This window comes from Calidris pugnax, unplaced genomic scaffold (genome assembly GCF_001431845.1).
Source record: "Calidris pugnax isolate Ruff unplaced genomic scaffold, ASM143184v1 scaffold173, whole genome shotgun sequence".
Taxonomy (NCBI): domain Eukaryota; kingdom Metazoa; phylum Chordata; class Aves; order Charadriiformes; family Scolopacidae; genus Calidris; species Calidris pugnax.
In genome coordinates, this window is record NW_015090917.1 from 313,081 (window position 1) to 323,876 (window position 10,796).

Sequence of the window (10,796 nt, forward strand, 5' to 3'; positions counted from 1 at the left end):
CATTACCATAAAGCCAAGTGCAGGGTCATTCCTGCAGGAACAGAGAACACAGAGCTATTTTACAGGGGTGGTGAGTGGGTCCAAGGTAAGGAAGTGGAGGATTGGAAGCTTTCAGGTAGAAATGGAAATGGAGTCTGCTGATAAAAGGATGCTGTCCAGAAAGTGAGAGCTGTTCCAGATGTTGTGGGGTGTATTGGCTGCCCAGATGTTGCTTGCTTGCACTCACACCCCGACAAGACAAGAATTCGGGAAGAATTCAGCAACCATCATGGAAAAAGGAGCTAATGAAGTCTGATGCTGCTGGTGGGTTGCTGAAAGGCAAACTACTGAGAGTGGTTTTTCTGTGTGTGCTGCCCTTTACAGGAGTCTCTCCTTTTGTGCCCACATCATTAAAAACCTGGAGTGGGTGCAGGAGAGCTCCAGAAACACGTTAGGAAACGCCCTGCAGCGAGAGACTTAGTGTGACCTGTGGAGCCCAACAAAAGAGCAGCAGGAACGGACTTGATTAATGACCACGGATCTTCTCAGGGAGCAAGGAGTTCATCTCCAGGGCATCTCCTAACACGAAAAGCTAATGTCTGCTCCTCTTCCCACCGATCTTTTGCCTTTTGGTTGTGATAAAATTCTCATTTTCTCTCATCCCCCTGGGTCCAGAGGAAGCCCTTCCTGCCTCTTCGGTGACTCTGGGTATTAACCACGAGCACGTGCGAAACGAGCAGGAAAATTTCTGTGGCCTCTGCAATTTTCTTGATTATATTCAGCGATAAATAATGCAGTCTAACAAAATTAAAGCTAAGGAAGTAATAAACACGATGGCTTTTTTCCTGAGCATCTTACTTAAATCAAAGGTTTTTCTGTATTGTCTGGGAGACTCGATTCCATTGTATGCTAAATAACTTTTAAACTTTTATCTTCTGTTGATACGAATTAGTATAGAGCTGTGCATAGATTCTGAGTAGTGACTGCGAAGACATTTCTTTATTAACAGCTTCATACAGAAGGTGCTGGAGCCCCTCTGCTGGGAGGGGGGGCTGAGAGAGTTGGGGGGGTTCAGCCTGGAGAAGAGAAGGCTCCAGGGAGACCTTAGAGCCCCTTCCAGTCCCTCAAGGGGCTCCAGGAAAGCTGGGGGGGACTCTGGATCAGGGAGGGGAGCCCTAGGAGGAGGGGGAAGGGTTGGACCCTGCAAGAGGGGAGATGGAGCTGAGCTGTGGGGAAGAACTTGTTTGGTGGGAGGGTGGGGAGAGCCTGGCCCAGGTTGGCCAGAGAAGCTGTGGCTGCCCCATCCCTGGAGGGGTTCAAGGGCAGGTTGGAGGGGGCTTGGAGCAACCTGGTGTGGTGGGAGGTGTCCCTGCCCAGGGCAGGGGGTGGCACTGGATGGGTTTTAAGGTCCTTTCAAACCCAAACCACTCTATACTTCTTTTAGATGCTTGTATTTTTGCATGAAATTCCTCAAGGAAATTACAGCTTAGCTGGAATCTGATTGATACGGAACAGAAATGAGTGCAGTTGTTGTTGCACTGTCTGTATTGTGAGAAAGGGGGATAAAGGGTGTTGTGTGTTTAAATTTTTAGATGCGTTTCCCTGGGGGAGATTTATGGGAGTGCGTTGAGTGATCTCATCCAGAAAAACAGTTTAGTGAGCTTAGAAAAAAAACAACCAAAACATTTAGAAGATTTAAGGGAATTCACATGCTGCAAAGTTGGCAGCATTAACATTAAAATTGGGTCTTTCAAACATAAGCACCTGAACTCCTGTTCCAGGTACTTGCTAAAAGCTCTCTGATCCATGAGATGGCTACGGCCTTTAAATTTAATGGGATTTTGCATCCTTGATATTTCTCCGGACTATTTATTTGACTGCCTAAATGTAGTTTTTAAGTATGTGTCTTGTGAAACAGAGTTTCTGAACTTAGTATTTATATCACTCCTCCTACACTGTCTTGATTATAGAGGATTTTTTTTTTTTGGCATCATAGTACTAAAAAAAAAATAAAGTAATACCAGTATGGAAGTGTTGGTGCCTGTAAGGGATACAGTGATACGGTCCTCCCCCTCCTTGGAACCCATGTGCACATTTATGTTGTCAAATTATCAATGCCAATTGGTGTCATATTCAATGTCTTGTCATGGAAGTTGATCTGATGAAGAGTTTTTGATTCTTGGGTTTGAGGCTGACCCAGAATCATGGAATTGTCAGAGTTGGAGATCTAGAGATCATCCAGTCCCACTCCCCTGCCAAAGCAGGGCTGCCCAGAGCACATCACTCAGGAGCATCCAGACGGGGCTTGAAGATCTCCAGAGAAGGGGACTCCACACCCTCCCTGGGCAGCCTCTGCCAGGGCTCTGCCACCCTCACCCCAAACAAGTTCTTCCTCAGATTGGAGTGGAACTTCCCATGGTCCAGCTTGTGCCCGTTGCCCCTCGTCCTGTCACTGGGAACCACTGAAAAGAGTCCGGCTCCATCCTCCCTCAGATCACCCTTTAGATACTTGTCAGCATTAATAAGGTCTCCCCTCAGCCTTCTCTTCTCCAGGCTCAAGAGCCCCAGCTCCCTCAGCCTTTCCTTATCAGGGAGATGCTCCAACCCCTCCATCATCTCTGTTGCCCTACGCTGGACTCTCTCCAGCAGTTCCCTGTCTCTCTTGAACTGGGGAGCCCAGAACTGGACACAGGATTCCAGTTGTGGCCTCCCCAGTGCAGAGCAGAGGGGGAGGATGACCTCTCTCCACCCACTGGCCACACTCTTCCCTACACAGCCCAGGATCCCATGGTCCCTCTTGGTGACAAGGGCACATTGGTGGCTCCTGGAGAGTTTCCTATCCACCAGGACCCCCAGATCCTTCTCCTCAGCAGTGCTTTCCGTCAGGTCCACCCCTAACCTCTATTAGTGTCTGGCATTCTTCTTCCCCAGGTGCAGGACCCTACACTTGCCCTTGTTGAACCTCATTAGGTTCTTCTCTGAGCCAGTCAGGCCAGTTCCAGATGCCCAGTGTGGGCTGGGACGGTGAGAGTTACTGCAGAGCCGGGGAACCCATTCCCCCGCGGTGAGTGAAGGGCATTGCAGTAGTGCTGAGTGTTCCTCTGGGGAGAGTAAAAGAGAAATATATATATATATATATGCCTTCGTGAATTATGGCACAGTCTTGTAGCTGTCTCTTGTGATGCTTTCTTTATTACGGGATAAAATGCAATGTTTTTTGAAACTATCTCTCATACACAAAAGAGTATTATCACGCTCCCTTAAATCTGAGGTAGGATGATTACCTTTTTTGGGTGATGTAGCCAGTAACTGCTGAGTACTTGAGCAAGAGGTTATTCTGTAGCATCCTGTCTTACCACAGCAGAGGCAGAAAGGCGGTTGTATTTTTTTTTAAGAGTGCAGTTATTGGAAACAAAACTTAATTTTCCATTCCTCCCTGCATTTCAGTTAGTAAATTCTTCAAATATTTAATGGAGTGATCTTAGAAGAGAAAATAATCCTGTCCTTCTCACCTTGAGATCTTTCTGCTTCTTAGTTCTTTCTATCTATCTAGTTCGGTACAACTCTATGTCGAAGATTCATTTAAAAGCAAGTGAAAAAAAGCTTCAGCTGATGCACTTCCTTCAGAAAATGCCATTTTTGTTTTTAAGAGCAAGGTTTCTTTTATTTTTGGTTTCTGATTTGGAAATAATGGAACGGATTTTTAGACTTGGAAAAACGATGAAAACTTCCAGAACAATTTTGGGAAAAGCTTTAAGGGGGAAAAGTTTACAGGGGAAAGTTTGTGGGGGGAAATACTTTGCAATAAGGTCTATGGCATCTGTATTAACAAAGCAGGTATAATCTGATTAAAATAACTAGATTTGGGGAGAAGAAGGGATTGTTATCCGTGTCGAGCCATAGCAGTTGTATTAAATACTTGATGCTTTTACATTAATCTGCAGAAATTGCCTGTTTTCTGATGGCATTTTCTTTCCTTGCAGCTGGCCATGGGGAAGATGATGGAGCAGGGACCAGTATTAATCATCACTTTCCAGGCTCAGGTGGTGATGGTCATTAAGAACCAGAAAGGGGAGCTGGTGGAAGGTGACCCGGTGAGTGATGCTCGTGGGCTGTGTGTGGTTTCCTGGGTGTCCCTTGGTCCCCTCAGTCACTGTGGGTTCCTCTGGGTGCAGCCAGAGCCCTGGGTGTCACACCTACCCCAGTGACCAGCATGAACCTTATTCCATCCTGTGGGTAAGCTCAGCGTGGGCTCTTTATTCTTGTCAGGCTCTTGAAGTGTTACAACCCATTAATTGAGAAATATCGTGCGTGAGGAGAGAGCAAACTCCTAGAAAGGAGAGAAAAGGGAGTATTTTAAATTCACAGTGAGGAGAGGAGCTGGAGCTGTGACCACCAGCAGTGCTTTCCCTCCCAGTTGCTGCCCTGCCTGGCCAGCACGTTCCCTGCATGTGTTATAGCCCGAGTTCTGCTCCTTGGGCACCCTCTGGGACAGAATTAAACTATCCTGTTGTAGATTAAAGCTCCGTCACGCAGCTTCCACCTCCTCCTGTTCTTTTTTTTCCCCTTTTTCCTTTTATAAAGGGCACTGTAAGAACTAGAGCTGGAGTTAAATCATTTGCAGGGGATGAGGAAAATCACTGAGTTAATGTTTTTGGCTACTGCCTCGCTACACAAAATATCTTCCAGTGCCATAAGCTTTCCACGAAGCTCTCCCGTCTCCTGTGGTATTAAATGCTGTGTGTGGCTGAGCTTCTAATGGGAATCTCTGCTTTGTGAAGTGGCTGGTACTTTGTTGTGGTTTAGTTTTAACACGACAGGTCCAGCTGCCTCTTCTCTTGAGAGTGATGCTAAACAGGGCCCATCACACACAACATCCTCGTTACCAGAGTTAACGACACAGCAGGTTGGAGGAGCCCCTGTATTTTCTGGAATAGCTTTGTTCTGGAGCATCTCGCCGTCCAGACAGCTCTGGCTCATATTGTGTCCATGCAATTTTTAAGTAGCTTAATGATACATAATGGGGGACATTGTGAGATGCTTGGAGCTGGCAGTTTCTAGCAGACTGCCATTAAAATTAATACATTTTTACATTTAATAAATATTGGCTCTTCGCGACTGTTCTCTAGTCCAGGCTGTAAGTTTACAAAAAAAAAAAAAAAAAAAAAAAAAAAAGAAAAGGGACTAATTTTAATGATGGGGCCCATCTGGACTGATTTATAACCTGTCACATCGACTGCAGGGGGGGAACAGCTGATATAGTGATTTCTTGCATTAAATTACTGCATTCCTAGAAGATAGATATTGATGTGATAATTATTGAACAGGATATCAAAGTCCGTTTGCTGTCTGATTGCTCTGGAGCAGCAATAAATCAAGGAGATGCATTAAAATTCTCCACTGGAAACAAAACTTCAGCATTAATCAAATGTCGGCTGCGGGCTGGGGCTGGTAACTATGATTTGGGGTTAACTGCTGAGCTGCTCCTGCAGAGCACTGAACAGATGACCTTCTAGGGAAAAGGAGCCTCAAATTGTAAACCCTTTAAATAGAAATATGCTTGTAACTGGGGCAGTATTTTACCCAGTTGCAGTTGTTAAAAGTCCCCGCTGCTGCGCTGGGAGCTCAACCTCAGTGAGATGTGGGGTGAGGCAGCCTGTGATGGGGTTGGAAAAGTTGTAGTTAATGTTGGGCATCCCTCTGGAGTGCTCTGAAATCAGTCTTGGAAGATGAGGCTTTAGACAATCCAACACTGAAGACAGAATCACAGAATGTTATGGGGTTGGAAGGGACCCCTGGAGATCATCTCCAACCCCCTGCCAGAGCAGGGTCACCCAGAGCAGGTCCCACAGGAACGTGTCCAGGTGGGTTTGAATGTCTCCAGAGAAGGAGACTCCACCATCTCCCTGGGCAGCCTCTTCCAGGGCTCTGCCACCCTCACAGGAAAGAAGTTCCTCCTCAGGTTGAGATGGAACTTCCCATGGTCAAGTTTGTACCCATTCCCTCTTGTCCTGTCCCTGGGCACCACTGAGAAAAGCCTGGCCCCATCCTCCTGACACCCACCCTTTCAGTATTTATAGGTGTTGATCAGATCCCCCCTCAGCCTTCTCTTCTCCAGACTAAAAAGCCCCAAGTCCCTCAGCCTTTCCTCATCAGAGAGATGCTCCAGGCCCCTCATCATCTTTGTGTCCCTCTGCTGTCCCCTCTCCAGCAGTTCCCTGTCCTTCTTGAACTGGGGAGCCCAGAACTGGTCCCAGTGCTCCCAGTGTGGCCCAGGGAAATGTAATTGTGTGCTGAAGAGCCTCTCCTGCCCTGGCAGTTGTTGCGTAGTCCCAGCCCTGGCTGCAATTAGAGCTTGTCGGGGTGTTTGAATCCACCGTCGCATCCTAAAAAGCCCCAAGTCCCTCAGCCTCTCCTCATCAGAGAGTTGTTCTAGGCCCCTCATTATCTTAAGGGGGAAGTCAAGGGGGCTCTTTTTCAGATTCTATCCTGAAGGACAGTGAGACGGGACCCTGTTTGTCACAGCAGACTCTGGGTTTGGACAGGTTTAGACAGATTTTCTCCTTGTGTGGCAGAAATCTGCGTTGGGGAGTCCACACGGCTGCTGTCCCCCTGTCTGTGAATATATGCGCAGCACGCGCTCTACGCTGGGGATTAAGGTGTACCCTATTAATAATAAAAGCACCAGATCAGAGCCCCAGAAATCTCAGCGCTTTGGAAACACGTAATTTTTATGTTTGGTCACGTCTCGTTTCCAGGAAGCAAAGCCCTGCTGCTGGGGCCGTACCGCTGGCTGCGGGGTGGCCAGCAGCTCTAAGCTCATCTGCTATTCATCCCTTCAGAAATCCCATCTTCAGCAACATCAACTTTTCCACACGTGGTAGAGCTTTGATGCTGAAGCGTGTTGTGATTAAATTGCCTTTCATACACCATCTCATGAAATGAACTTTGAAAATCACACCAATCATACCAATTAAGGTTCCGCTGGCAGCGGTGAATCAATTGTGTTACCCCCTTCAGCGTGAGCTTATACTTAGTGTTTTATACTCTGGAAAGACCCCTTTTTAGAGCTCAATGCACAGCCTGTCTGCAGCAGGCAATAGTCTGGGTGTCACTCTTTTCTTGTCCCCTCTGCTTTTCCTTCTGTGATATCCCCAACCCCTGCCTGACTCTGGGTTTCACTCCCCTCCGGGCAGAGCTGAAGCGAGTTCTCCTGAAACACTGAGTAAAAAAAAAAAAAGATAGATGACTTTACAATACGTGATATTTCTGAAACGTTAGTTTTCTAATGACTGGCCTGGTACAGAAAGTCTCCCCCCTCCCATTCCTGTATCTAAATTATAACCTATAAAGATTCACACATTCAGTCAAAACCGTAGCAGTTAAGTACCCATCTGGGAGCCGAGCCAACGCGCAGCCCGATCCCTCAGTGATACTTCCTTATCTGAGCAAAATACTCTCCCTGGTTAATGGTTAAATGATAAAAATCAGAATAACCTTTGATTTGCAGAAGGGCTCTGTGAGGCTGTGCCAGATTTTGGCTCCTGGCAGCCCCATCTCCCATGGGCAATGTCCCCTCTCTCCGGGGAGAGGCAGAGAGCGGGGCAGGGACTCTCTGGGGAGTTGTTTTTGTGAGACTGTGAGCAATGGCCTCGGGATGTGCTGAGATGTGGTTTTCAGCCTCATTCACTTACTCTGAGCAAAACTGCTGGTGTTCTCATTACATGCTTTGAGGATGGAAAAGATGGAAAAGCTTGTAGGTGGGGTTTTTTTTTCCACTCTGTGACCCTGTGTGGTGAAAGCTGTGTTTGTGCAGCAAAGCTCTGATGGCAGAATTAGCGCGTGTCTGCGGCTGGACTTGGTATGATCTGATTTTCAGTGCTAAATGCCAGGGTTTTTTTTGCTCTCTGTCGGACCTGGTGATGAGAATGTCTGGATAATTTGAGCTGCTGAGATTGAGGTGTGAGAGTTAGTGATACAGCTGTGGGGAGGGGACACTGCTCAGGGTGATGGGGGAGAGGCAGAGTCATAGCCACAGGAAAGAGCCTGAACTTGATTGAAGGTTACGGAGAGCAGTGCGGCCTGGCAGCTGAACCAATCTGAAACCAGAAATTCCTATTTAAAAATAAGGTCAAATCTTATCAAATGATGCTTGTTTGGAGACCTTGGGGCTTAGAACCAGAGAACAAAATGACGAGGATGATCTCTGGAGGAAGGGTGGAGTGTGTCCTTGTCAACACTAGGAGGTCTGTGACCATCATGCATGGTCCCTATCAGCTCTAGGAGGTCTGTGGCCATCACTAGGAGGTCTGTGGCCATCATGCACGGTCCCCATAAGCTCTAGGAGGTCTGTGGCCATCACTAGGAGGTCTGTGACCATCATGCATGGTCCCTATCAGCTCTAGGAGGTCTGTGGCCATCACGCATGGTCCCCGTCAGCGCTAGGAGGTCTGTGGCCATCACGTGTGGTCCCTGTCAGTACTAGGAGGTCTGTGGCCATCACGCATGGTCCCCATCAGCTCTAGGAGGTCTGTGGCCATCACGCGTGGTCCCCGTCAGCTCTAGGAGGTCTGTGGCCATCACGCATGGTCCCCCTCAGCACTAGGAGGTCTGTGACCATCACGCATGGTCCCCATCAGCTCTAGGAGGTCTGTGACCATCACGCATGGTCCCCATCAGCTCTAGGAGGTCTGTGGCCATCATGCATGGTCCCCATCAGCTCTAGGAGGTCTGTGACCATCACGCATGGTCCCCGTCAGCGCTAGAAGGTCTGTGGCCATCATGCATGGTCGCCATCACGCATGGTCCCCATCAGTGCTAGGAGGCCTGTGGCCATCATGCATGGGCCCCATCAGCTCTAGGAGGTCTGTGCCCATCACGCATGGGCCCCGTCAGCGCTAGAAGGGCTGTGGCCATCACGCGCGGTCCCCGTCAGCTCTAGGAGGTCTGTGCCCATCACGCATGGGCCCCGTCAGCGCTAGAAGGGCTGTGGCCATCACGCGCGGTCCCCGTCAGCTCTAGGAGGTCTGTGACCATCACGCATGGTCCCCATCAGCTCTAGGAGGTCTGTGACCATCGTGCAGGCTCTAACACCAGGATTTTCCTTGCAGGACAAGGTTCTGCGGATGCTGTACGTGTGGGCACTCTGCAGAGACCAGGACGAGCTCAACCCCTACGCTGCCTGGAGGCTGTTGGACATTTCCTCATCGAGCACGGAGCAGGTTCTCTGAGCAGGACCCCATCCCAGGGGCTTCCCCGACCTCTCCTGAAGCGATGCCATCTCTGAACTGGCACCCATCTGCCGTGTGATGGACCGTGTGGGGGAGAGAGAGAGGCCAGATGGGTTCCTTTCCAAGAAGAACAGACTGAATTTGATGTGCCCTCGTTATACCCATCCCCATAACGAACCGGACGGGTCTGACATCTCTGCCTTACGCTTCGCTGTGTAGTATCGTACGGTAGATCCCAACGTGAAATGTCTGAGACACTCGCAGCTGCTGTCGGCTCCTTTTTTTTAATTGTGGCTGAAGGAGGCTGGGGTTGGGTCCTGTGTGTTTCCCAGCCCTTCCAGCGATGGACCGAGGTGGGTATCGGAGAGTGAGATGTAACAGGTCTGGTTCCCCTCCGCTGTCATCTTCTGGTGGCCTCAAAGCATCCCTGAGGAGAACTTAGAGGTGCTTTTGAGGCACGTTGGTCTTCGCTGACACACATCTTCTGTACAGAGTTGCACCAATAAGCCTTCTGTTGCTGCAGTGTCTTGCACTTTACCAAATACAATCAGGACTTTGCACGAGACTCTTGGTTGGGGTGGCACGGGGTCGGGATGGAGACGTTGGCACCATCAAGGTGGGTTCTCGAGGCCGGTTGCAGGGTGGAGTTTGCTGCCCCTGAAAATATTTGTACATCCACAGCTTTGCAAGGGGGAACGTCGTTGTTTCTGGGGTTCTGTTCATTGTGTCCACTGGTCCCACTAAACGCACAACTCATTTATCTTGGGTCAGTCTGGTGGTGTGGGGGAGAGGGGCTGGAACTGGTAACGAGGAAGCAGGCAGTGCTGGAGCAGTGGTCAGGAGCAGGGTTGGACAGACTGGCCACAAATGGGTAAATAAAACACAATTACAGGTAGAACATCACTCCTTGTAGCTCAGGTATTGTGTGAGATGAGAAAAGAGGGTGCAGGTCACACACCTGCTGTGTAAAGTGCATTACAAGTGTGGTTTTCTTCACTTGTGCTTCATGGGGTGACACACCTGGCCTGGGCATCCCAGGTGGCAACTGGGAGATGTCAGAGGGTGAGCTGCTGGCACATTTAACGTGGACTCTTGGTTCTGGGCTTCTGCTGGAGGCTCAGTTTGGGGTTTTGGTGTGGGTCAATGCATCAGCTGCCTCCCCTTAATGGAAAGTGGGGTTGAGGGGGGAAAATTGATGGTGGAGTAGGAAATCAAAGCACTGATCTGCTGCTGTGTCCTGCCCGTGCTCAAACCAGGGCCATGCAGGAGAGCACTTCCTTGACATTATGATTAAAGAGAATAATTGCCAGTTCTTCCTTTCTTCTGAGTGTCTGGATGGGTTCCTTTGAAGGCAGATGGGATTATCTCACAGCCCTTGGGTGAGACATTGAACTCGAGCAGCTTTCTTAGAGTGCGAAGCCATGAGGGTGGCAAATTCAGCAGCAGAAGCTGCCCTGTACCCTCAGAAGGTGCCCAGACCTGGTGTCTGGTGGCCACACTGGGTGTTGCTATCTCTCCCTCAGCACGTGGGAAGGTGTTTCTGAGGGGCATGGGCAGATAAAATGTGCCACCGAGATCCTGTGACCC

At 49.1% G+C, this 10,796-nt stretch overlaps 1 protein-coding gene across 1 annotated transcript in view; it reads left to right on the forward strand.

The window, feature by feature from the left end:
• Positions 1-10,519, forward strand: part of TIMM44 (translocase of inner mitochondrial membrane 44 homolog (yeast)) — a 50,178-nt gene extending 39,659 nt beyond the window's left edge. Inside the window, exons 12-13 of the mRNA XM_014949691.1 lie at positions 3,963-4,073; positions 9,090-10,519. Of these exons, the coding sequence (XP_014805177.1) occupies positions 3,963-4,073; positions 9,090-9,209 (231 nt within the window). The 3' untranslated portion in view covers positions 9,210-10,519. The remainder of the gene's footprint in view (positions 1-3,962; positions 4,074-9,089) is intronic.
• Positions 10,520-10,796: the final 277 nt, after the last annotated feature.